General features: G+C 47.8%; 2 protein-coding genes across 14 annotated transcripts in view; one reads left to right on the top strand and one right to left on the bottom strand.

Annotated features, from left to right (window-relative positions):
* The window catches only part of MTMR3 (myotubularin related protein 3), a 74,606-nt gene extending 64,612 nt beyond the window's left edge, over positions 1 to 9,994 (bottom strand). For 5 of the 6 annotated variants that reach the window (XM_014253790.2, XM_014253793.2, XM_014253795.2 and 2 more), the window contains exon 1: positions 9,855 to 9,994. The gene's annotated coding sequence lies outside the window, so the exon portion shown is untranslated. Of the gene's footprint in view, positions 1 to 9,192; positions 9,237 to 9,854 lie in introns of all 6 variants that reach the window. The other variant, XM_014253792.2, reaches the window with a different exon arrangement.
* Positions 9,995 to 10,138: 144 nt separating this feature from the next.
* ASCC2 (activating signal cointegrator 1 complex subunit 2) overlaps positions 10,139 to 26,979 on the top strand; it is a 34,226-nt gene continuing 17,385 nt past the window's right edge. The window contains exons 1-5 of one of the 8 annotated variants that reach the window (XM_088065155.1): positions 10,139 to 10,783; positions 22,498 to 22,593; positions 24,088 to 24,246; positions 24,570 to 24,740; positions 26,678 to 26,807. In XM_088065155.1, the coding sequence (XP_087921281.1) occupies positions 22,513 to 22,593; positions 24,088 to 24,246; positions 24,570 to 24,740; positions 26,678 to 26,807 (541 nt within the window). In that variant the 5' untranslated portion in view covers positions 10,139 to 10,783; positions 22,498 to 22,512. Of the gene's footprint in view, positions 10,784 to 20,085; positions 20,243 to 21,270; positions 21,290 to 22,492; positions 22,594 to 24,087; positions 24,247 to 24,569; positions 24,741 to 26,677; positions 26,808 to 26,979 lie in introns of those variants that run through there. The other 7 variants (XM_014253703.2, XM_014253706.2, XM_014253702.2 and 4 more) reach the window with 7 other exon arrangements.

Here is a 26,979-nt window from a genome sequence, read left to right as displayed (position 1 = left end):
GGCACTGGTACAGTTTAGAAAGCTGGACAGTAACTTGAAATACGATGTTTAGGAAAATAAGCTACAGGGCACAGCAGCTTGTAACTTATTCTTTAGGGAGCTGCCAAGTGCTTCCTCCCCAACCAGAGCAAACCAAGGTGCCTTATGCAAGAGGAAAAGTCTTCATACCTGAGTGCTGAAGGCGGGCTCGGACATGATGCAACAGCACCATTAGTTTTAATGGGGCTGCTCTCTGGGTGTGACCCTGCCAGGAGGGGAGCACAACCGGGACCGTGCACAAACAGCTTAGCAAAAAACCAGGCTTCACAAAGAAAGCAAGAAATAGATCTTATTGTCTTTGCTATACTAGTCTTACACCTGTCAAATGAAGCAAAACCTTTTGTCCACAACTCCCCTGACTGGCTGACTCCTCCACCAGACCCACCCAGCTCAGGCATCAGCAGTGGCAGTGATGAATCCAACCACCCTCCACAGGTGAGCAGAGCATCAAGCAGGTTTCAAGATTGCTTCCTACTCTGAGCTGATTACAACAGCAGGTTTGGCACTGCTGTGAATGACTCTTAGAACTCCCACCCTTAGACCTTTGTGTTAGACCCTGCTCAGTTATTGCCAACCCTTCAAGAGTTCACAGGAAGAAGTGCCTGTGCAATGAAAACACTGCAGAGGAGTTGGAATGCCCCAGCAATGGAAAGCTAGACAGCTCTCCAGCCCGCCAGTCAACTCTGGAGAAGGAAATGATAATTTGCCTAGAGTAATGAGCTAAGTATAGAGCCACCACGATTCCAGTGGCCCAATTACCCCTGCAATTCTTCTGATGCGAGTGGAACACCTTGGGAAACAGCCAGCTCCAGCTACAGGTAGAACCAGGGACTGCAGCTACCGCCCTGATCTTGTGCTTAACAGACCAAATTCTGCAAAACCAGCACCAAGAGTCAAGACTAACATTTTCTAACTCACTGGAGTCTTTTTTGCCATCCTCAGTTCATTACCATATTTCAGCACTTTAGGGAATCCTATTCTATTTTAGAAAACCCCTTGCCCAGTCCTCTCCTCAGGTCAGTGTTTAGCAGTCACTCTCATCAAGTGTCAGCATTCAGCCTGTCATTTAAAAGCCAAAATTCCAGTTTGACAAGTGCAAGGCATTTTGGTTGCAGCTTCTAAAGCCTGCAGAACTGAAGAGGGGAAAAGCAACATGACAGTGAGAAGGCACACTGGTATCATTAGATAGCTATACAGGGAGCTACTGCTTTTTGAAATTCACTGTCAATGAACATTTATTATCCATTTACCTTAACAAGGGTTTATGTGTATTACTTATACAGCTCAATATCCACTGATGTCCCATGTGGTCACAGACTCTAAAAGAAGGACCTACAATTAGCTGTACCACCAGTTTTCCTGCAAGGAGGTTTCCCTCCAAATCCCCTTGTATTGATTTGAACACTGTAGGATACTGAACACACAGGTACAGTGTCAGTACATTGAAGCTGGAATCCATTTTATAATGAATTTGGCATTTTAGAGCAGGTATCTGATCTCCTTTCTTACTGGCAAGTCTAACTGACCAGATGGCTTTGCCAGAACACAATCCAGCACAAAACATTAAACACTTGGCCATGGATCTCCAAAACTGAAAATTTCCATGTGGCTTCTCTGTGCAGCCCCAATTTACTCATCTGTTACATCCAGGGATGCTCTGCAGCAGTGAAGTACACTAACCAAACACCTCCAAATCATGTGATACTCATGCTTGAGTCTGAAGGGATTAAGAGATTCCAGCCCAAAGTAAAAGAAAACAAGCAAGCTATTGTATTCTGCATTAGAACACAACTGTGCCTTGACCATAATCCGCCAGCCAAACCTACAAGGAAAGCTGAGCAGACCTCAAAATATTTACCTTGTTCCATCTTCCTCCTTTTTCCTCAGAGAGTTCAGATTTTCCCAAAGAGCAAAAAGGTGCATTCTTTTGGAAGTTACTCAAAGAAAGGTTCACTGAACATAGACAAAGATGATAATTTAATTATAATGGGTATCCAACCAGAATATAATGCCCTGTTCACAGCAAATTCCTGCTACCAGCAGTGAGAGAAAATTAAGAATCTGAATTCTCAAATGTACTCATGACTAGTATATTCACCAATCAGCACACAATTAAGCATTCCTGTTCTCAAATTGCAAAGATGAACACTTGTTTGATAAAGATTAGTCATTAATTTGATGAAAAGCTACTCCACTCTCAAAAAACCATGCACAGTGTTTAGATGGAAAGCAAAGTTCTGCAGGCAATAGCAGTAAATTTGCAAGTTTACATTAAGTACACTTCATTTGCTTGCAAGTTTCCATTTATTAAAGGAAAATAATCAAAATAATCTAGAAATGCAATCTGCTTAGACATTTTAGCCAGGTTGCTTGGATCAAAATTTCAACCATGCCTACACTACACTATTTGTTCTCAGAAGCAAATAAAAAGGAAATAAAGAAAATTCAAATACAACAATAAAAAAAAAATCAAAGCTATCCAGTCAAAACACATGAAAGAAAGGTGTTTCTACTCTGGTCAAACCACAGCAACCTGGCTGCATGGAGTTCAGAGAAATGCCCTCACATTAAATTTCAAGTCAAGCTGCTCTGTGATATGGCAGGTGAGTTTTCTTCTCACTGCCTCTAATTCTGGTTCATCTGTTCTTTGTCAGGAGACAGACAAGTGTTTGAAAAACCTGAACTTACAGACCCACAGAACAGCAGAAGTCAGCTTTGACAAGAGTAACTTTAGTTGGAGAAGACACCGAAGGCTGAATGCAGGTAAAACTGAAGACAGATTGCAGCTGCAGCACATCCAGCACTAGGTCTGAAAAGGTCTCAAGCAAAGGTCTCCAGCCCAACAAGGACACAGCAACCAGCACAACTTCCCAGCAGCTCCTCTCTCTCTCTCTGGTTTAAGTTTTCATGATAGAAATTACACGCTTGCTGATAGCAGTAGAACAAGCAAAGCTTTTCCAGGTACACATTTAGGTCAATTATGGCTCCAAGAGATGAGATCAGACAGCCACAGCCACTGGCTTCATCCCTGTCCTCATCGACTTGCAAGGAGAACAAGGACAGTCAGACTGCTGGGTCCCTTCTAACTACTGGATAGGATATTCCAGGGAAATGCTTTCCACCAACTCCAATCTGAGAAATACCAAGGAAACTTTCCAGCAATTCCAGAGCTAAAGGCAGCCACTTCTATGAGCAGCTTTAGACATAAACTCATTTTGAATGGACATAGTGATAACATAACAGTGACAGGACAGAGCTTAATCATTGATTGGCTGCTAGACTGGATCCTTCTGACAACTCCTGTACAAAATTAAGGCCTCATTTCAAAAGTACCTGGTTACTTTACTCAGGTAGCATCTTGTGTAGGATGTGGAAGGTATTAAGACTCCACAGCCATAGTTCCACCAGTACAGTTCAAATAAATTGTTCTTAATCTCTATACCCTCAGTCTGCTTGTTACAGTTTCTTTAATCAAAAGATTAAAGTTTCACTGAACTCTTCAATACTTCCAACTACTACTCCTAGCAACTGAAAAACCAAAATCAGTATTCTGGTAGTCTACCCTTGACCTAGACAGTGCTAAACTACACATGACAGGGAAGATACTCAAGGGAAGATCTGATTTTCCATCTGTTTTCTGAAATCCTGCCACCAGCTGCACAGAAACCCCAAAAAAATAAGAATCCTACTTGCCCAGAACAGTCAAACCTCAGAGGAACTGAGGAGTCAGACTCACAGGGCCTGGGAGTCTTATGATGCACATGAGCCCTATATGAAAGGCTGCTCTCAGGGTGAGCTGGGGAGATGCCCTGCAGCGAGTCCTGCCTTTGCTCTGCTCTCCAAGGGCACTCAGGAACCCAGCCAAGTGCATCTTGTCTTTACAGACTGCATGTCAACCTACACAGACAGCATTTCTGTCCTGTCCTCCCTCAGGTGCCTGGCACCAGCTTCCCCCAGGCACTTCCACAAGCAGAAAAAGCCGCATTGGAGAAAACAAGTCTCATTTTGTCAGAAGTCTGCCCTTTCCTGGTTGATAGAGAAGTCAAAACCCTCCTTTAAAGGTACAGGGAAAAAGAAATTATTTTTATTTCTCTGTCCTTTCAGGTAACACCACAGAATTAATGCTTTGATTACAGTCCTAGTTTGAAGTCCCGAACTTGGAGAAGCAGATGAGGCCCACAAAAGGGCAACACAAAACTGTTCTACCAGTGTTTCTATAAATAATGTCTATACCAGTGCACAAATCTCTGGTATTCGAAAGAAAAGCTAAAAAGACTTAATTATGGCAATATAGCAGCCTTCCTCCACAAATTCAACCTGAAGTGTATTACTTTCCCCCATACTGATTACATGTTCCAGAAACTAAGCCTCAGAGTACCGGAACAATCCAAAATACTTAAAGACTATTAGACTTGTATATACAAAAGACTTCATCATACAGGCAGGCACCCTAGAGATTTATTTCATGCTACCTTGTTTTCATAAATCTCAGTTAAAGAAAGATTTATACCATTTTCACTGGTTTTCCCTGATGAAAATCTTTCTTAAAATAGGGTACAAGAGCCTTTGATAGAAGTCTTAGCCATGGGCCTGGTGTGCTCAGAGCAAGGGAGAAACACATCCCAAAAGTAAAGTTACTTGGACAATGATTTTCCCTTGAAAAGCAGAAAGCAGAGATTAGAGTGGAAAAAGTCTTTTTCAATTCTTATCTCAGTAAGGGCTAAACCAAGCAGGACCTGAGAAGTTAAATCTGGTATATCTGCTAGAGATAGGTCCAGTAAAGAATAACTTCAGTTCTGAAATGAACCCAAGACAAGGTCACTTTGCAGATGATGCAGGAGTTTTTGGAGTAAAATCAAATGGAGGGGAGCACAGAACACACAGCTCAAGATCAACACACACAGGATGGAAGAAGACAGTTAAATATCAAAGTAACAGAATACAAGTCTTTCCCACATGGATATTCACTGCCTTCTAAGCCACACTGTGGAAGCTCTGAGCCCCATGGCAGCCTTCCCTGCTGTCCAGTCCCAGAAGTCCAAACAGCTGAACATTCCCTGTTAGGGCTTTCCCTCTGAAGAACACACCCCAGTCAGGGGGGTGGCCTGTTCTGGCTGCCCTTCAGAAAGCTTTTCCCAAGTAGACAGGGACTAACACCAAATTTCTGATTTCATTCCAGCTTCAAGCTAATTCCACAGGTGACAGGATAATCATCCAAGCTAAACTCATCTAGCACTGGTTCTAATGCTTCACCAGATACAGAATCAACTCTGAAGCTGACCCCCACCACGCTGTTGAATCATCTGGTGAACAACCAATGCCACAGAAGTCAGGGACAGCATCAGTTCCATCAGCACCTCAGATGAAGCTCTGTACAGCAACCCCAGCCTCATTTCCATCGTGGTTTGTCAGCCCATCACAATGAACGCTGCAAACAACAGTGAGATGTGCTGAGCAAGGCAAAGGATAACTTGCTTTGCTTGTCACCTCCCAGGGCTCCTCCAAGCCTCAGTTTCTTTGATGTTCTGCCCTCCTTCAACTAACACCCAACTGCAAAACTGCATTTTGAAGTATTTACAATTCAGTATTTTGGTTCAATTTCTCTTTAAAAAGGGGGTTAATACTACTTAGAATCTATCTGCTTGTGTTACTGAGGACACATTTCATTACTGGCATGAGTGGTTATGTACAACTGCCTGCCCCCAAGCCAGCCCACCAATGCTACTTTACAGCTCCCCACTGCATTCCTAACTAAGAGGAAAAATAATGGATTTACTACTCCAGAATCAACTTCCACTGGAGTCTTGCTCAAGGTATTCATTTTTCAGAAATGGCAATAATTCCATACAGCATCTTGGGTAAGTTTAGTTACAGTATCATTGAACAAGGAACATCCAGCTTCAAGTCTTCTGAAATCCAGCTCGCCAAGGAAGGCAAAAAACACCCTATTTAGGAAGTCTTTTGCAGAGCCTGAGTTTTCCCCTGCTTCTTATCAGAGTTTGGAAGAGTTCCACCACCACCATGATAGCTACTACAATGTCATTAGCTGCCTCACTCATGCATATACACACACAAATTCAAAAAAAACTTCCAGACTGATTTTACCATGGTTGCAACCATTTTCAGCATTAACCCAAAGCCCTACAGAGCACAGATCCAGTTACCAGCTTAACCTGCAGCCACACTCATGTGTCAAAACAACTGCTGCTTTCCAGACTTCACATGAAGATTCCAAGCCTGAGGAGTTTCAGAAGACAAACCAAAGCCAGGAATCAGCAACTGTGTCTTAAGAGAAGCCTTTACAGTGCTTCCTGCTGGACATCCTTGACTCCAGAAACAGCTTTACCATTGCAACCAACATTCCAGAAAGCCGCCTGTTTGCCCTCCCTCCCTTCCTCCCCAGCCCACTTTGCATGGCTGTGCAGGTCCAAGCCTCGCTTCCAGGTGCACACTGCTACTTCCTGGAGAACAGAGCATCTGTGGCTCAGAGCAGCACAACCTGACACCTTCTAACAGACGGAATGTCAGAGTTACCACTGCTTGCAACAAGATCATGCTGCACTTCTGCCCTGCTACTACAGGCTGGTTCCTCCCTGGAGCTCTGAGCAGCAGGGATGGATTCAAGGCCTTCCTTGTGGGATGACACATTATCCCTGGAAAATCTACAGTCAGCTGGGGGGTCACCTCCTTGACACCACTACCAGAAACTATTAGGTAGGTGAGGGAAAGAACAGGTTGGGGCTACTCACACTCCAGTTTACCCTTAGATTTCTATGGTATCAAGTCCATTCTGTCAGTGCTTCTCAACTGCTCAAAGCAAAGGGACAAAGTTTGGGCTGTTTTGCTAAAGCTGCCCTCCAAATAAGGCCAGCTGACACCAAAGGAGGCTGTGGTTTGTGACCTCTGCCCATCCCACAGGCAGCTGACACATTTGCGAGCCAATGCACACAGCAATCCTGCACCGTTCAGGGCTAACACATCCAAGGTAGAAGCTGGAAAGCAGCAGGAGCTGAGGGCTCCAGCTCTTTGCTGGGCATAACAAGAAGTCTCAGTAAAATGTCAGTATTTCAAATTCCTGAATTGCCGCCGACTTCACTTTGGGGTCTTCACTTTGTCATTAACTTCACTTTGAGGTCTTTCATGCAAACCACTCAGTCATCCTGAAATTCTGAAGCACCATGAAGAAATAAATACTTGCCTTTTAACAATCCAGTTATTCACAAGAATTACAGCACAGACTGAGTCGTAACTATATCCCTCAAGTTTTCCCAGCAGGACTGGGAAGTTATGGCACCAATATCTAGAGGAAGGCTAAAGTTACAAGACATGAAGCTCGCTTCTCAGAGTTTAAAACCCACATTGGATCTCACAGGCAGATCTTTACACCACCAGCTACTCAGGGTGGAGACATATGCAGAAGAGTTGCACATTATTTCTGGGACAATTCAGTACCTAACAGGTTATTTTGAGAGAAACATGACATTACTTTGATTCAGCCAGTGAAAGCTACTAAGAAACACATGCATGTATAAGTATCTGGAAGTTTTATTCTGGTTCACAGGATCTGATAAGCACTAATTTGGGAGTCACGTGCTCTTGAAGACACCACCGATACCAACTGGAAGAGTCCTAACCTGTTGTATCCAGTTACAATTCCCAGCAGGAAGCCACCAGAGCAGGAACAGCCTTCAGAGCCCTTCAAGCTGCGCAGGTGAAATGATCTCAAACTCCATGCTGGATGCCAACCCAGTTCCCTCCACAGACACAATTCCTCTTCTCTGTCCCATCAGACTTGCCAGGCTCCTGCCCGTTACTCCAGCAGCCCAAAGATCCCCTTCTCCCTAAGTTACTCCTTTTTTCCAGGTTACTTGCCAGCAAAGCACTGCACAGCCACGGTCCTCCTACTCCTGCAAGCTGACAACATACTTCGCTCCATCATCCTGGCTTGCACGTAGGTGGAATGAGATCTGAGATAAAATATTGTATCCTCTATTTCAGAAGCCTGGGCAGGCTCCATTTCTGTCTCCTCCAGCTGCAGATGGCCACTTTTATGGAAAATAAGTAAATAAAATAAAATGAGAGCTTATCAAGCAGACCTATTCCACTTCTGTGGTACCATTTGTAGGTTGCGTGGCTTGTTCCTTGAGAAGGTTAACATTGATATTTTAGTAATTGCTAGTGCAGACAGTTCATGCAATAGCTATGAACAGAAACCCTGGACAGGCACCTATAGCACTGCCAGTGAAGAGAACTCAGCTTGGCTCTCAATTTACTATTCTTATAACCTGAAGTGGGACAAGAGCACCTTTCAGTGCAAGCACTCAGAAAAACATCACTGTTGGTACACCTCTGCTCTTCCCCAAGCTTCAAAGCAGGCACAGAACTACTTGTCACTGAAGCATTTTAGAACCTCGTGCCGCGCCTTTACTTATCTGCACGAAGTTTCAACACTTACAGCCCAGTATTTCCTGTGCTAGGAAAGAAAGCACCATTTCTATCTCCCAAACCCACTGTAATCAGTAACAGTTGAAGCAAAGCAGGTATCAGATGTCAGCCTCCTCCCCTCTAGTTTACAAGCCCTCCTTCATAAAACCTCCTTCATCTCCACCAAAAAAGTTCATTTCCAAATACCACACGCTTTAGTAGCAGACAAAAGGCATCTCAGTTCTTTATCTGAAGCTCAGAGCATGACAGGTACTACAACAAACCTGTAATAGCTCCTTCTGTCACGCTGCCACCCCTTCTCAGTAGGCTCACCTTTATAATATAAATAATATAAATATACCTTTATATTCACCAGAAAGCCAAGCTGTGTTTCAACTCAGCACTACCTGACATGATTCACTAGCCAAGTTCTTTTCTTCTAAAAGAAAGCCTTATTGCACATGGCTACATCACACAAGAAAACAAACGGGTGAAGCACACAAAAAAGTGCCTATAAGACCTGAAGTCTGCAAGAGTTACAAGCTCACACCCAACCTTCCCACAGTAAGGGAAGCGTGCACAGAAAGGAAAGAAATCAGTTTCCTGTACAGAGTTGTGAAGAAACACCAGGTCTCATGTAATGATCAAAAAACATTCACTAAAAGAGCAAGAGCAGGAACAACTTCAATGCATAAGCTTAAACTCCATGTTGGGGGGCAAAGCACTTACCAGGGAAGGGCAACATCTGCTCATATCCCAGCGAAAGAACAGGACTGTTAAAAGGAACACGGGGAAGAGGCGCAATTAAAGCCCCAAAACCATATACATAAAAAGCCTTAACAAGTCCCACTCATAAAAGGAACGGGAATTTGGGCCGCACGCACAAGGGCAGCTGAACATTGCTGACAACACAGCCCCAGCGGCCGGAGCAGCTGAGCAGAGGCCAGCGGCTGCCAGCGGCATGGGGCGACCCCCGGCCGGGCTCGGCGAGGACCGGCCCCCGCCGCGGCCCGGGCAGGGGGACGGCAGCGCCGGGCGAGGCCCACAGGCCACGGGCAGAAGCCACCCTGTCCCGGGGAGCCCATCCTGCCCCGGCAGGCCCGAACCTCGCGGTGCAGGGTCCGGCCCGGGGCCGCCCGGCATCGCCGCCCGCCCGGGGACAACAGGCCGCCGCACCGCGGCCGCGGGGCCGGGCCCTTCTCCTCCTCCTGCCGGCCGTGTCGACCGGGGCGGGGCTGAGCGCCCCGTGCCGCCCCCCCCCCCGCCCCCCACCCGCAGCCGAGGGGGCGTGTGCGGCCCTCAGTGACAGCGCGGCCGCGCTCCGCCAGGCCCCGGCGCGGCGGGCCGGCCCTCCCCGCCGCGGGACAAGGGGCACCCCGGCAGGTCCTTACCGCTGGGCAGGGCATGGCGCGGAGCCCCCGCCCGTGCCGGGGCGCGGCGTCCTGCCGGGGCCGGGGTCGCTGCGGGCTCGGGGCCGCCGTCGCCGCCTCACGGACACAACAACATGGCGGCCGCACGGCCTCCTCCCTCCTCCCCCTGTGGGGCGGGGCCGGGCGCGCGCCGCTCCCGCCCTCCGCCCTCAGGGGAGGGGAGGGGAGGAACGGGGGGGTGGCCCCCGGCCCGGGCTTAAGGGGGCAGTGGGATCACGGTGTTAGGGAATCACAGAATCGTGAAATCACGGCGTTATCGAGGCTGGAAGATCATCTACGGGTTTAAAATCGTCTGTTCCAACCGTCAGCCCAGCACCACCGGCGTAACCCCTAAACCGCCGCACCACATCACCTAGCGACAGATGCAGACGCCTCTTGAACGCCCCGAGGGAGGGTGACTCCATCACCTCCCTGAGCAGCCCCTTCCAAGGTCTGACCGCCTGGACGGTGAAAAGTTCTTTCTAATCTATAAGGTCGCTCCCCTCAGCGCTCGCCGTGCCCTCAGGAGGCGGCTGCCATCCCTCGGCCCCTCAGAGGATGAAAGGCAGGGCTAACAGGGATGAGTAAGGGACTGAGCATCTCCCTGAGGAGGAGACACTGCGGGAGCCGGGCCTGGCTAGTCTGGAGAAGGGAAAACTCGGAGGGTATCTCATCAATCCGTGCAAATATTTCCAAGGGGTGTCAGAGGACAGTACCAAACTATTTTCAGTGGTGCTCAGAGAGAGAATGAGGAGCAATGTCCATAAACTAAAACGCAAGAAGTTCTACCTCAACATGAGGAAAAGCAATCCATTGAGCAGAGTGCTGGACCAGCTGCCCAGGGAGGGCATGGAGTCTCCCTCTCTGGAATATTCCAAACCCCGGACGTATTCCTGTGACACCTGCTCCAGGTAACCATCTCCAGGGGGTTGGACTGGGTGATCTCCAGAGGTCCCTCCCACTCCCAGCTTTTCTCTGGTTCTATGATTCTGTGAAGCCAACTCACCCTTTCCCCATTATCCCCCTGTGAGCTCTATAAGCCTGGCACTGGCTGAGCGAGGCTGTGGAACAGGCAGGGTTTCAGCACAGGTTTGGCACACACCTTGGCCAATCTGTGAATCAGGTAACAGTGAAAGTGTGTGCTAAGGGAGGCTGAGGTGAGTGTTCCCACACCTCACAGCGTCCACTGCCATCCATCCATCCATCCATCCATCCATCCATCCATCCATCCATCCATCCATCCCCCTCAGGATCCTCAAAAACCCCTGCGGGAACACCCTGTTCAGCTGTAACCTGGGATCAGCTCAGTTGGTCAGGGCGGTGCTGAAAACACAATGAGTTCAATCTTGGTAAGGGCCATTCATTTAAGGTTTGGACTTGATGATCCTTGTGGGTCCCTTTGAACTCAGAATATTCTGTGGTCTACAGAAGCCGTTCTGGCGCACAAGGTCTTCTGGCCGATGTTTCCTGCGTTGCTTTGGTGACATTCAGCTCAGCTGTAGGAACATGTGTGGCCCCATGCCACCAGGCCATGCGCTGTCCAAGGCACCCTGCTCTGCCCGCGGCTCCTAAAGCATGAGGTAATGGGGAGCTGGGAGCCAGCATGAGGCAGGACTGCCAAAAACCACATGGAAACTGAGAGACAAGTGATAAAGCAAAAGGCCTGTGAGCGTTAAACTACAGAAAACACGGGGAAGCTGGAGAGTGGCAGCAGTGTTGGAGGTGGCAGGAATGTTGCTGGTTCCAAAATGAAGCTCTAGCTAAGCCTTGTGCTATGGAGCTCCTTTCTAGCAGCAAGATTTATATCTGGGTTTTGTTGCAACTGTAATGGATCATTAATGTTTTATTTTTATACATATCTTTAATTTACAATACTGTATGTAGGTCAGGTTGTACTTTTGCAGGAGATTTCCACCTGCTCCTCATGTTCGCCTTGATCTGAAATGAAATGCTTGCAAGTAGCTATAAAATGCACTCCTAAATTATCCACAGGACTCTCCCTCTGAGTCCAAGACTAGTCATTGTAACAGATGGACTTCAGTCTGTCATTAGGTCATGTCTAAGCTGGAAGGAGCATAAGTGTTCAGAGGCAACAATGCAAAATACAGAAGCCTGTGTCTTCACTCTCAGATATGAGCCATGCAGTGAATTGTGCTCTGGTTTGGCTCCCTTGGTCAGGGACAGCTAACTTTTGAAAGGAAGTTAATCAGCCCCTCTGAAAGGATTTTTCCAACAACAAGCCATCATCTGAATGCAAATGTGATCTGAATGTCAATATGTACTTTCAGAAGAACTTTGGAAGAAATACAGGTAACTGAAGGGAAAAACAGGATTCCTGGCCTGTTTACACCCAAAAGGAATGAAAATATGTAGAGCCAGAAGAGCTGTAGCTGTAAAAGATGTGTGTTGACAGCATCAGCAAGCAAAATATGAATTTTGAGAAGTCCCTGTTAAATGCTGGCTTTTGCACTGTGCCTGGAGGGAGATCAAATGTGACCTACTTTGGGAAGCTGGATCCTGGAGACCTGGGGCTCCTGTACAGCAGAACCTGCTGGGTGCTCCTTCTGGTCATTAAAGAGGGAGAAATCCTGCAGTGCCATCCCTGTGACAGGAAAAGCTGGCACTTCCAGCTGCTTGTTATATTTATACATTTTATCTTTACCAATCTGGTCACACACAGTGCATGGAGACATTCCATGTCTTGTGTCCCAAACCTCTCTGTATCTTGTGTTCCAGCCTATTTTTTAATACATGGCCCATGTAAAATTACTTTTGCTTCTATTTTCCATGATGATCAGGGCAAAGGATGAGACTTATTTTATGGAAATGGAAATTACTGGACCCAAAGGGAGAGCAAGGCCTTTGAGAACCTGACACACAGCTCAGGGAGCGAGGTGTTCCCAAACCCAGAGTCCTGAAGGACCTGGAGTGTATCCTCACTCATCCAGTACAGGGGTTTTAATTTGGGGGGTGGAGGGTGATAATGAATTGTGGAGGGACTCCTGAAGCACTGGCTGGTTTTAAGCAGGAGGAAGTAAAGCAATCCAGCCTTTTAGACACTGATAGTGTGACCTCAAGAGCATTAAAAGCTTAAAATATAAAATAAAGAAGGAAAAATTTGGGGACAGACAAGTAAGTTAAAAAAATGTAAAATAAAAATGTGATGTGTCTTTACACATACACATACATAAAGATTGATTGCTTTTAACTAAGATTAATTTAGATTATACCCTTGATAATTGTTTCCTGGACATGGATATATAATAGGTGTATTAATTTTTATATAATAGATGTAGTAACTTATTGAGTAAATTAATGGAAAGCAGATCCACAAAAAAAAGATAGCTAGGTGGTAAAAGGTAGGAAAGTCACCTCAAACATACATCAGCTGTGGATGCACCAATGGAATCTGTGGGATTACAAAGGGAAGAGTGAGCAGAAAGTGCTTGGATTCCCATGTCCCTCCCAGGTAGCCTCACCTCCCTGAATCCCAGAACCACAGCCTGGCCTGTGTCTGCTTTTGCTCTTGCACAGTATTTTTCAGACAAGCCTTGGAACAAAAGGTAGGAGGGAGCTGATGGCATTTGCTGATGGCTCAAAGCTGGGAGGCACTGGCCGTGCAGCAGGAATAGCTGTATTGCTGGAAGAGCTGGATAACATGGAGTGCTGGCACACTGGAAATGGGATGAAATTTAATAGTGGAAAGTACAAGGTCATGCCCTTGGGAATTGCTAACAAGAATCTCTGCTGCAAGCTGGGAGCTCATCAGTTGGAAATGACAGAAGCGGGGAAAAATCTGGGTGTATTTGTTGATCTCGAGATGACGACAAACTCCCAATCTGAAGCAGATCTGACAAAAAGCACATATCCATGGAGGTATTTCCAGGAGAAGGATAATGTTAATGCCATTATAGAAGCCTCTGCTGCAACCTTGTCTGGAATTATGCATGCAGCTCTGGTCACTTTTAATCAGGGGACACAAACTTAAAATGTGACTGGAAAGTAATTATAGGCTAATCCTAATTTTTTTCTTTTACAAGGATCTTGAGATAATTTGTTTAGCCAGAAAACCTGAATGCTGAGAAAAGATACAGTTGTTCTTTGTGAAACTTAGAGAGTAAACACAGCAGTAAACACATCTCCCTTAAGAGCAAGGGTGATGTTCCTGTATGAGAAAACAAGTATCCGATGGCCATGAGAAGTCTGGGCTGAAACATGAGAATACCAGAGCTTCCAACAGCTCAAGTCCCGAGGCTCTGGGTCATCCTTCCCAGAGCTGCTGTCCCCTGATGCCATTGCCACCAACAGCTGACCCTAAAAGCCCAACGAGTCCTTTCCAAACCACTCTTACCATTTGAGGCACAGCCACTGAGTTACCAATTGGCTTCTTAGGGAAAGAAAAGAGGTGCCTGGTGTGGAAAGATACTCCTTGGGCTGCACTTGCAAGCCAGATGTCACTGGAGTTATTGGCTGTGTTAAAATCTGCACGTGGTGATGGTGTGGTGACAGCATCCTGTCCTGGATCACCCCACCCTGGTCCCTCAGGTCACCTTTCCAGAGGCTGTTCTCATGCCCATCCTCTACAAGAGCTGCAGTCCTGCAGCCATTCCCACCTGGAACAGGGAGAAACAGCAAAACCAAAGGTGTGCCAGGTCCTTTCCTGCCCCTGGTACCACCCAGTGTCCTTTAATGTACTTCCCTCCTGTGGCCCCAACAGCCACCTCGGTGTTTTCTGGCTGTTTCTGTTATGATGAAAAACTGATGGCAGGGTTAGATATGTCTTAAAAAAACAGTTAGCACACGAAGTTCCGGTTCAGTAAGAGCAGTCAGACCACAGAACACAGGGCAGTTCGCTTTCTCAGGGCTCCAAACTGGCTTCTTTAGCCAGTTTTTTTACCCAAAACCAGCTCTCCTCATCCCATCTCTCCTGTTTTGTTTGGATTTTCATCTTTTATCCTATTTAAATGTTTCACTCATTTTACTCTCCTGGGTTTTTCATGAATGCCTGAAAAGCATGCTGACCCTGACCCTTTACACTGTGTTCCTCCTCATGTAGGTGTTTCCATTCTTCCTGCTCCCATCCAACAAGTGCTATTTCATTGTTCATTCAATCCAGGTGGCAGCAGGTGACATTGGGGTCAGCACAGCGTGAGGGCCAACCCTGATTCAAATGAGCCAGGAGAGAGGCACAGCCAGTCAACCTGATGGGGTCCCCAAAACAGATGCTCTGACACATTCCCTTGCAAAGTAGGTGAATAATTTGAAAATAATGAGATTTTTATTACATATGTATCATTTTGGTCAGAACATTTTGCAAGAGCCTCATTTTAGGATTTTCTTTGTCCTGTAATAACCCCATTTTACAACTAGATGTGCCATTAGTGATGCTTTGCTGCAGGAAAGCAGCACAAGGACGCTGCCCTGGCTGCCCATCAAGATCACAGGACTATTGAAATAGGAAGCCTTGGGGGTCTCAGAACTTGAAATTCAGTGGAACAGAGACAACATTTTTGAGTAAACACTGGAAATGGCTTTGGGGACCATGTTTCCAGGTAGGAGCACAGCTGGCTGAGCCTGGCTCTACAAGGATGCCACCTGGAAGTCAAAGCAGAAGCCATCAGTATTGAGGGTGTGCCAGGAGCTCAGTGTGGGCAGAATATCCAGAAATCTTTGTTTATGAATGCTTATTTTCTTTAATAGACTAATAATCCATATTATATTATTGTTAGATTAATATGGCTTCATGTTAGACTCATCATTTTCTCCTATGGATCCAGGCTGGGAGAGTTGGGTTTGTTCAGCTGGTAGAGAAGAAGCCTCAGGGGAGACCTCAGAGCCCCTTCCAGTGCCTAAAGGGACTCCAGGAGAGCTGGAGAGGGATGTGGGACAAGGGCAAGAAGTGAGAGGATACAGGGAATGGCTTCCCACTGCCAGAGGGCAGGGATGGATGGGATATTGGGCAGGAATTGTTCCCTGGCAGGGTGGGCAGGCCCTGGCACAGGGTGCCCAGAGCAGCTGGGGCTGCCCCTGGATCCCTGGCAGTGCCCAAGGCCAGGCTGGACATTGGGGCTTGGAGCAGCCTGGGACAGTGGAAGGTGTCCCTGCTCATGGCAGGGGGTGGAACTGGGGTGAACTTTAAGATCCCTTCCCACTCAAATCATCCCATGACATTGTTTGCCTCGTGAGTTAAAAAGTAAAAGGTTGAACATTTTCTGCTGAACTTGTCATTTCTCTGGAAAAGCAAATTGGCACAACTCTAACCTGTGTCATGTGCTGTGTTGCTACAACAAAGCTGCCTGAAAAAAATGCTTTTCATAATAAACCATATCTGTTTTCCTTAATAAGCACTTAATCACCTTCCTCCTGAGGTTGGATAATTAGAGAAACAGCAGGTGAAGAGAGGGCAAGAAGCTGTTGGATCAGAGGAGCTGCTTGAAGTATCATTAGAAGATGATATTATTTTAGCTGAATATCTTCAGTGATATTTTTTTCCTGTAGACACAGCCTGGTAACCTGCTCAGGGCTGTGCCTGCTGGGAATTCCCACCCACAGGAATTTGCACCACTGAAACTCCAAAGTTGAGCAGTTCTTGGTCCCTCTGGCCAGGTGGATGCTGTACCTGCAGCCTCCTGTAGCAATGGGAACTGGAGTTCCTGCCCCTGCACCACTGCAGTGCCAGGCAGGGAGTCAAGAAGCATCTTGGGTCACCTCTGGTGCCTTTCATTAGTGACCAAAATAAAAAATATCCTACAATAAGACTTTAGGCTAAGAATGAACTCAGAGGAGGTTAATTGGAGAATGATGGAAAATTGAAAACATAGTTAATAAATGACTGTTGGATCTATCAGGTCAACAGTTTAACACTGACACTTTTGGCTCTGTGGCTGTCAAGGATGTGCTGTGGAAGGTGTCATTGTCATTGAGGGGCTGCAGCGTGTCCAGGGCAGGGAACGGAGCTGGGGAAGGGGCTGGAGCCCCAGGAGCGGCTGAGGGAGCTGGGAAAGGGGCTCAGCCTGGAGAAAAGGAGGCTCAGGGGGCCCTTCTGGCTCTGCACAACTCCCTGCCAGGAGGGGACAGCCGGGGAGGGTCGGGCTCTGCTCCCAGGGAACAGGGACAGGAGCAGAGGGAACGGCCTCAGGCTGGGCCAGGGGAGGCTCAGGGTGGACATTGGGAAAATTCCTTCAAAAGGTTGTAAAGCCATGGACCAGGCTGCCCAGGGAAGTGGTGGGGTTCCCATCTCTGGATGTGTTAAAAAAATGCATGGATGTGCACTTAGTGGCTGGTGTAGTTACCAAAGTGGTAATTGGTCAGACTTGTAGGGCTTTTCCAATCGACACGATTCTGTGATTCCAAGGTTTGTAACTTCCATTAGTCCTTGATAAGCTAATGTGTATATCATTAAGACAAAATGGAAAAAAAGGATAAAGTAGAACTGGATTGAAATATTGCAAAGCCCAGGGTTATCCTGATTCATGCCTATTACTGTAATTGCATTTCAGCTGCTTTGAACATTTAATGGCCAATTTCTACAACTTTGCAATTTAATACTGCAGATAGCTTTTTTTTTTAAGATTACACTGACATTTTCCTCAGCCATTTTAATACTTCTTCATTTTATTCTATTTTTTAAGTATGTTTAAGAGTGCTGGTCCTCCAGGGTTCCCTGGGCTCTCTGACCTGTGTGTGAGCAGCGTTAAACCCTCTTTGGTGTCCCTTGGAGAAGCACGGCTGGGGAGGGGGAGCAACAGGGGCCTCACCTGGTTTGGGTGTGGGGCCCAGAAATCGCTGAGACTCCTGTGTGAGTAGGAGAACAGCTCCCTTTGGGGCTGCACAACAGCAAAGCAGATCCTCTACCCAGCTCCAGGCTGTCATCTGGGACTTTGAGGTGGAGTTTGAGCAAAGCCAGAAGCTGTGGAAGCCTTGGTGCTGTTCAGGAAGCAGGATGCTGGACTGCAGCATCCATGACAGCCCTGCAAGGAAAACACACTGACCTCCTGCAGGACATTCCTGGGGTCACTCCAGCCTTTCAGTTCTCCTCCTGGTGCTTTTTGTGTGGCTCAAAATGAAAAAGCTGGACACAATTCTGTGTCTTGTCACCTTCCAAGCAGGGAGCGGCCTCCCCACACAGCTGGAGTCAGGAGGTGATCCCTGTGTAGCTGTCGCAGCACCGGGACAGCACTGCCGGAACAGGGCACTCGTCCCAGGCCTTGACTTGTGACATCTGATCATCCTCACCGTTACATTCAGTGCTGAACAACTTCCTCCTGGCCATGAATCACACTGGGGAAGGATCCTTTCAATAAAAGCTCATTTTCCAAAGCTTTTTTCATGGAGAAATTCTCCTCTTTCACATCTGATCTGAAGCCTGCTTGCCCAGTACCTTCAGATGGCTCTGTCTGAACCTAGAAATCTGGATTTTCAGCAGAACCAGCAGCCAGCAAGCTGATATTAATGCTTTGCCTTATCTGTGCAAGACAGGTCAGCAAGTTTCCCTGCACACTGAGATCAGAAAGCTGTGATTTCCATTAAGGCTCCAGATTTAAGTTTTACTGTTGTGAAGTCTTGAAGGTCTCTGGCACGTTGTCACAGGTGAACAGATGCAGGGTTTTTTACCAGATAAATTTGTACAAATAGCATGTCTACATATAATTATCTAACAGGGTTATACATGGGAAGTTAATATCCCAAATATTGGGCAGAGGCTCCAACAGCTCACAATGCTTTAGGAAATCAAATAGGGAATACACAGTTGGTCAGGTTACAAAAAACATCCCAAAAAGAGGAATAGTGACTCAAAACAGCTCGATGACACATTCAAAGCCCACTGAGCCACCTGGCATCTCACCAGCACTGCTCTGAGGAGGGTTGGCACAGGAGGGGAGATAAACAGATGCCTTTGCGAGGGAATCATATTTCAGTTGCCAAGTGTTCTCCTCCAGGAAAGAGAATTGGAGCAAACCTTGGCTCGACATCATCACTGGGGTTTGGTTCTGGTAGGCTGTTCTGCACAGCGTGTTGGTGCTGGAGCTCCAGTCCCAAGGTCTGACTGGTGCAGTGATGTTTGAGAAATAGAAACAATGAATATTTCATTTAAAAATTACTAATCCGACAGAATGGGGGAGATGGCAGGTTCCAGACAGCCCGTCGTGACATTTGCAGTGTGTATCCCTAACACCCACCCAGCTCTGTGTGACGAGAACAGAGCCCGGCTGTGCTGCTGGCCCGGGAGGAGCCCTTGGGGTGCTGCCTCTCCCCGCAGGGTCCCGGGCACGGCGGTGCAGCCCAGCCGGGCAGCGGGCACCGAGAGCCCGGCTGTGTGCGGGGCACGGGAGGAGCCCTTGGGGTGCTGCCTCTCCCCGCAGGGTCCCGGGCACGGCGGTGCAGCTCAGCCGGGCAGCGGGCACCGAGAGCCCGGCTGTGTGCGGGGCACGGGGGGCACTGCGGGCAGGACTCGTTCCAGCCCGGCCCTAGCGAGCCGCACCACGCGGCGCATGGTTTCTATTTTAGGCCACTTTGCCATCTAAAGCTGAGCTCTGGGCTAAGTTTAGGAGAAGCTCCCTGTGCTCAAGGAGGAGAACGGAGACCTTTCTGAGCAGAGATTGGTGACGGCTGGTTGTGCCTGTGTCACCCTGCAGGCTGGGAAGCGCCCGGTTCCCCGAGTTTCGGTGCGGTGTACATGGGACTGATGTGATCTGTTCTGATGTGATAGGTGCTCGTATGAGCTGACGGAGGAATTGCCCTTTTCATGCGCTGTCCGACTGTAATGCACACACTCCCCGGGGAGCAAGAAGTCCCAGCCGAGGGAAGCAGTGAGGGCTGTGAGGGTCGCCGGCTGTGACAGGTCCCTGTCCCCGCAGAACCCTTTCCCTGCCCGGCCTCTCCCCGCCTGTGACACTGGATGGGGCAGCGCAGTTAAGTTTAAAAGGTCTCCTTCAAAAAGCCGATTTATTGAACCAGCTTGAGGCTCCTTCCCCTCCCAAGACAACCCACGGACTGTAACTGCCCCAGCGCCGCGGCTGCAGCCGACCCGGAGAGCGGGCGGGGGTTCGGGGCTAAACCCGCCCGTTTGGTCTCTGCAGCACGGCCCGAGCCCTCAGACCCACACCCGGACCGGAGCCGGACCTGCCCCCGGTCCCGCCCCTCCCATCCCCAGCCAGACCGGGAGCCGGGCCGGTCCCGCCGCCGGGGCGGAGCCGCTCCGGGCCCCGCCCAGCCCGGTAGTTCCGCTCGGGGCCGGAAGCAGCGCCTGGACACGGGAGCGTCGCGGGGCCGGCGGGACGGGAGTGCCGGTACCGGGGTTCTGGTACCGTGCGGGGCCGGCGGGACGGGAGTGCCGGTACCGGGGTTCTGGTGGCTGTGGCTGAGTTGGGGTGGGCGGCATTTGCTGGGCAGGGACAGGGATCGGGCAGGGGACGTGGCCGCGGGGGCGGCGGCAGCGGCAGAGCCCGGGTTAACCGGGGGTGTTGGGTTAACTGGGGGTGTCTGGCCATGGGGTAGGGCCGAGGTGACAGAGCTGGGGGTGCTCACCTGGAGAAGAGAAGGCTCCAGGAACACCTCAGAGCCCCTTCCAGGGCCTAAAGGGGCTCCAGGAGAGCTGGAGAGGGACTGGGGACAAGGGATGGAGGGACAGGACACAGGGAATGGCTCCCACTGCCAGAGGGCAGGGATGGATGGGATATTGGGCAGGAATTGTTCCCTGGCAGGGTGGGCAGGCCCTGGCACAGGGTGCCCAGAGCAGCTGGGGCTGCCCCTGGATCCCTGGGAGTGTCCAGGACCAGGTTAGACAGAGCTTGGAGCATCCTGGGATAGTCCTTACCCATGGCGAGGGTTGGAATGGGATGAGCTTTAAAGCTCCCTTCCAACATAAACCATTCCATGAATCCATACTGCAGCATTCCCTGTGCCAGCTGTGCTGTGGTGGCTGCCTCATCCTCACCCTGGGCATCCCCATCAATGGGAAGTGCAGGGCAGGGATCATTTCTGGCACTGGCAAAATAAGTTTCCCTAGTTCATAGTGTTCTTTGTCTGGCTCTTTCTGCTGTACCTGGAATCACAGGGCACAACAGATTAATCATGGGTTTGTGGTTTAGACCAAAGTTCTTTGTGAGGGAAAAGCTGCTGAGAGTGATCAGGAGTAATTTTCTGTTGAGGTTATCCCATACTCAGGTTTATTCTCTTCTCTAGCTGAACAAGCTTTTGGGCAGGGCTTCTGTCTTTCTCAGGATGTTTTTGACTTGGACTGGAGATTTTAGTGTCTTCCAGGCTTGAAATGGGACACTTGACATGTTTTTCTGTGTTACGAACACCCATTTCTATGTGTAACTTTCAGAATGACTCTAAAAATTTTAAGAGCCAAATTAAATATATGATGAAACTGAACTGAAAGCCAGCTTGGCTTATTCTGCTGAAAAGTTTTGGTAGGTTTTTTTTTTTTGTTGTTGTTTTGTTTTGTTTTGTTGGGTTTTTTTGTTGTTTTATTTTTTCCCAAAGAAATTGTTTATCATAAAGTAATAGTTGCTCCTGTCAACATTCTAATTTTTAAACTCCCCTGGAAAGACAGAATTATTTTTAGTTTTCTTAGCTGTGGTATTGCTGTTGCTCTGCTGTATTATTTTAATTGAGCTCTAAAATGTTAGATTGCAGAATTTTTGCCTAAATCCATAGGTGACAACTTTATGGAATGAAAAATGTTAGTTTTTCACTTGCTGTTTAAACCATGACCCCACTTCTGAGTCAGAGTTGTTCAGCTTTAGAGACACTGCTCTTGCTTTAGTTGTTATTCAGCCCAGGCAATGTGACTGCAATTAAATGTGCATCCGAGGAGATGTGTGACCTTCTAAATAAGAACATAACTTCTTAGTACCATTTTGCAGAACTCATAACCCCCTAAAGAATTTAAAAGCTCTGTTAACCTGTAACTTCCATTTTTTGTGAGTCTGAACTTTTTTAACAGCTCCCGTAACATTCTTCCTATTGAGTTACTCTGATATTTGACTTATAGCTCATTTCAGGAAGTTAATTGAAACATTTCTGAGCTGTTGAAGATGGAGCTGTGGTTTTTTGAGCACATGGGAATTGGCAGGAGCAGGGCAGGCTTTTGTAGGATCAGCCTGTGTCCCTTGTCTGGCTGAGTGCCGTGAGATTCTACATACAGGCACCAAAAATACTCTTTTAAAGCACAGGCAAGGCTGTGTTTGGGTTGTCCCTGCGATTTGTGATGTCAGGAGAGACACTGCAAATGTTGAAACAGGCTGCGAAGGCCAGAGTTCAGCACAGCTCTTCAGCAACCCAATTTAAATACCTTATTTCCATATTAAACAATGTCCCCAAATGTGTTTTGTTGTCCTGGAAGATACCTGTGGCCTTCCAGTAATGAACAGGTATGAAAGTTTAGTACCACATTCCAGATTTCCTCTGAGACACGTCCAGGTGGCTCCTGGGTGTTCCCTCAGGATTTGGCATTTTGGTGGGGTATAAATTGCTGGGTATAAATTGCTTGGCATAAATGTATTCCCAGCCAGTGTGTGTGTGTGTGTTACAGCAGGGCTGCAGCCTCTTTTGTTCTGCTTTTGCCTGACTGACCTTGTAAAGAGCATCCTGTGCTGCTTTTGTTTGCTGAGAACAGGAACAAGCCACCAGGATGCCAGCGTTGCCTCTGGATGAGCTCCAGCTGACTGAGAGGGATCCCAAGACAGGGAAGCTGAGGACTTTACCAGCACTGGTGAGCTCTGTTTTACCTGAAAGCCAAACAGACCTTCAATAAATAATTGTCTTATACTGAGGCTTGGTCTGGGGTATGTGAAAGGAATGGCTGGAGCTGTGTCAGGAGGTTTAGGTGCAGATCAGGGCAAGGTTCTTCCCCCAGAGGTGCTGGCACTGCCCAGGCTCCCCAGGGAATGGGCACGGCCCCGAGGCTGCCAGAGCTCCAGGAGCGTTTGGACAGCGCTGCCAGGGGTGCCCAGGGTGGGGTTGTTGGGGGGTCTGGGCAGGGCAGGGCTGGGACTGGGTGATCCCTGTGGGTCCCTTCCAGCTCAGGACATTCTGTGATTCTGTAAAATTTGTTCAGCCTGCTTGTTAAAGAAGATTTGTTTTTAATGTGTTCAGATAGTTGAGATTTCATTTACTCACCATAAAAAAACCCCAAAACACTAGAACTGAACTTACTGTATTCAACACCTGGAGTAAACTGTGTTTTCCCAGCACAACTCCCTCTCTTGAGTCTGTAACCTCTGCTGCAGTGGAGGGATGCTCAGGGAGTTTTTGCAAGCTCTGCCTCAAGTTTAGCTCCGAGCTTGTGGCACTGGGATCCACCCCTTCAGCTTGATGAAATCAGAAAATTCAACCCACAGAAACCCTTTTCTCCCAGAAGTAAGGCCTGGGGAGAACCTTTTGGGTTTGTTGCAGGAGTGGGACTGTTAATGCTGCTCGCTCCTGAGAAGCTTTACCCTGAGCACACATGTGGGATGAGGCAGAGCCCAAACCTGCTCCTCATTGGAATTCTCCTTTTAGGGTGGGTGTATTTGGGAAAAGCCTGTTCAGTAACTCTCAGGAAAGGTAGTGAAGTGTTTCTTTCTGTCTTTGATGGTTGTGTCAGTTTGAGTTCATGGAATATTGTGCAGAAACCAGTTCAGAGGAAAAAGAGAGAGTTCAAAGGCATGCCAGGAAGCTCCTGATCTTTGTTTTGAAGGTGTGGGAGGATTGCTTTGTCAGGCTTTGGTTGAGAGAAAGCAAGGAGCAACGTCTGCCAAATTATCAAGGTCAGAAAATGTTGCTCATAAAGAAAGATACAAACCCAGTGCCTTGGAAGGGTAGAAAATGGGAAGTTACCAGGGAATGGAATGTTCCTGTCATCAGGACTATAGTGACAGGACAAGGAGTAATTGGTTCAAACTGAAATTTAGGTTAGATATTGAGGAGAAATTGTTCCCTTGAAGGTTCCCTTTGTAGCCCAGGCTGCCCAGAGAAGCTGTGGATCCCTGGAAGTGTCCAAGGCCAGGTTGGATGGAGCTTGGGGATAGTGGGAGGTGTCCCTGCCTGTGGCAGGGGTGGAACTGGAGGAGCTTTAAGGTCCCTTCCCATACAAACCATTCTGTGATTCTGTAATGCCAAGTTGTTTTAAAAGGTAGCTTTTGTGTTTCCTGGAATTCAGTGAGCAGATGGTAACTGGGCATTCCTGTCACTTTAATACAGTGGAGTTTTTTGTGGCTTTCTGCAGCACCCAGAAATTAAGGCAGATCGGTCGTTCGTGCTGTACAAACCCCCTCCTGCCATCAGAGACCCTGCTCTGGTGGAAGAGTTCCTGGAGCGAGCAAAATTCATTGCAGATGATCTGAACTGGCTTCTGGCTTTGCCTCATGACAAATTCTGGTGCCAGGTAATCGTTGCTTTTTATGTGAAGATACAGTGTAAACATCTAGGTGCTTCTAAAAGCCATGGGCTTTACATCATTTTCATAAAGATTTGTTTATGCTTATTATATCACGCAGAAAACATTTTAATTTCCATTTCTGCACCTTAGAATGCAAAGAAAATATTTCCCTAAGGATTTTCTATTGTGAATTTTAAGAGTTGGTTTGTATTTGATGGATATATCTGAGTGTTTTAGATTGCTTTAAATTTAACTGGGCTGCTCAGGAGCATAACCTATGAAGGTGTGACATTCCCTCCTTCCCATTTTACTGCCTTTCCTTGCACCAGGTGATATTTGATGAGACCCTGCAGAAGTGTTTGGATTCCTACCTGCGCTCCGCCCCTCGCAAGTTTGATGCTCTTTGGGATTGCCATCCAGAGGTGAATGAGCTGCAGAAATGCCTCCATCGGAGTGTCTTCCTCACATTCCTCAGGATGTCCACCCACAAGGAATCCAAGGTAAATATTCCTATGCCTTGCAGGTGCTCCAGGCTGTGTGACTTAGGAAAAAAGAGAATTAGAGAAATGAATAATTTTCCGTCTCGCACGACATTCCTCTCCCTGATGATTTTATCAGTTGGATTCTCTGTGTGGAGATAACACTCAGAGCTGAAGTGTTTGAACTTGATTGCAGTGACTCCTTGGTTGACTGCCTGGATCTCCTTCCTGAGTAATCCATGTGTTATCCATGTGTAGTGGTTGGATATGTCATGGAAGAGGAGAGAGAGCACATTGGCCTTTGTGTTGCCACATGGAACAGGCTCTTCAGGCCACCAGTTCCCAAGCATTCACTCCCCCAGGGCCACGTGGTGCCACAAAATTCCTGCTAATGCTTATCTCTCCTTGAGCTTGCCCCAAGTTTTGGACATACAGTGAAATTGCTCTAAATTGCTGTTATCTTGGCATCATCAGGCATTCAGCCTGGAAAAGAGAAGGCTCCAGGGACACCTCAGAGCCCCTTCCAGTGTCCAAAGGGACTCCAGGAGATCTGGAGAGGAACGTGGTACAAGGGATGGAGGGACAGGACACAGGGAATGGCTTCCCACTGCCAGAGGGCAGGGATGGATGGGATGTTGGGAAGGAATTGTTCCCTGGGAGAGTGGGGAGGCCCTGGCACAGGGTGCTCAGAGAAGCTGACCATCCCTGGCAGTGTCCAAGGCCAGGTTGGATGGGGCTTGGAGCATCCTGGGCTAGTGGAAGATGTCCCTGCCCATGGCAGGAGGTGGCACTGGATGGGCTTTAAGGTCCCTTCCCACCCAAGGCATTCTGAGGTTCTATAATTAAAAGACATCCTCAGCACTAATTGTGTGAGTGCAACTCCCATCTGGAGCTGTGGGATTTTCACCAGGCCTTTGGGCAGGAGGAGTGAGACACCTTGTGTTTTAGCAATGACTCCCTGTGTCTCCTCATTGGTTCATGATGTGTTAGGGCTGTGTTGATTCTCTTGCTTATCACAGTGGTGACGTTCAGGATGTTTTGAGGGAAAGGCCTGGGAGTGGGGACTGGGACAGGAGCAGGGTGAAGGAATGCTGGAGCCTGCAGCTGGCACCACTTCAGCAGAAGTACCTGACACCTCTGTGGTGTCTTTCATTGCAGGATCTGATTAAACCTCAGCACTCCAAGAGGCAGGCGAGCATTTGAAACCATTTTCTAGTTGAGTGATCTGCAGGGAATGAATAGTCTGTTGTCATGCAGGAATCAGCAGGAGTTCTGGGAATGGAACCTGGCCAGCCCTGAGCCCCATCCCTCTGCTTCAGCAGGGAGAATGTGCCCTGCCTTTCACTGGGATTGAAAACATTCGCTGTCACAGGCAAACCGGGCTTCTGAAAATCCAAAATCACATTTCAGCTGCCTGTTTCTCAGTGTCAGACAATGGAATTTTTCTCATCTAGAATTTTGTAATAAATGCCTTCAGCGTGGTGAGTTTTTGGCACAGTGTTCAGCAGTCAGCATGTAGAGCTGCAGTTCTGGGGTTTCTCCCTGCCTGTCCCTGATTCTGTGGTCTCTGGTGCCGGGTTCTGCTCTCCCAGGGTACAAGAACATCAGGCTGTCCCTGTGCCTGGTTACTCATTCCTGGTCCTGAGCTGAGCTGTTCTGGTGTCTGGCTGGGAGCTGGGGCCTGTAGGGAGATTTTTAGTAAAACTTTTAGGTAGATTAATTAATCTCCCAGTGAAGGGATCACTGGGGTGCCTGGTGTGGCAGGGACAGGAATGTGGGAATAGATGGCTCCACAGAAGCTGTTTCAAGCAGAGTTGCTGCCTTCTATGAAATAAAATTCCTTAATACACCTTTGAGAGATGTTTTTACAGGTGTCATTATAATGCTGGAGTTACTGCAGAGCAAGATATGGATTATCCTTTAAATTCCTTTTTTTTTTTTTTTTTCTGTCTTTGTAGGATCATTTTATCACTCCCTCTGTCTTTGGAAAAATTATTTACAATAACTTCCTGTTTGATATCCCCAAGATTCTGGATCTCTGTGTCCTTTTTGGGAAAGGAAATGGCCTCCTGCTCCAGAAGATGATTGGTCAGTAAAAGCTAAGGAGCAGCTTGCTACATTTAAGCTTTTGCTTGTATGACGAGTGACTTAGTAAGGTTTATACCAGTGGAACTGCTCTGAAAATTAATAGTTCAGTAGCATTTCTAAATCAGATTGTGCTTTTCTTTTCCCATATGCACTTTGCTTGTTCCAAGGAAGA

Source organism: Pseudopodoces humilis, chromosome 20 (assembly GCF_049639895.1).
Source record: "Pseudopodoces humilis isolate 2021_Gansu_Grassland_sample_001 chromosome 20, ASM4963989v1, whole genome shotgun sequence".
NCBI lineage: Eukaryota > Metazoa > Chordata > Aves > Passeriformes > Paridae > Pseudopodoces > Pseudopodoces humilis.
This window is presented reverse-complemented; position numbering and strand designations above follow the sequence as displayed.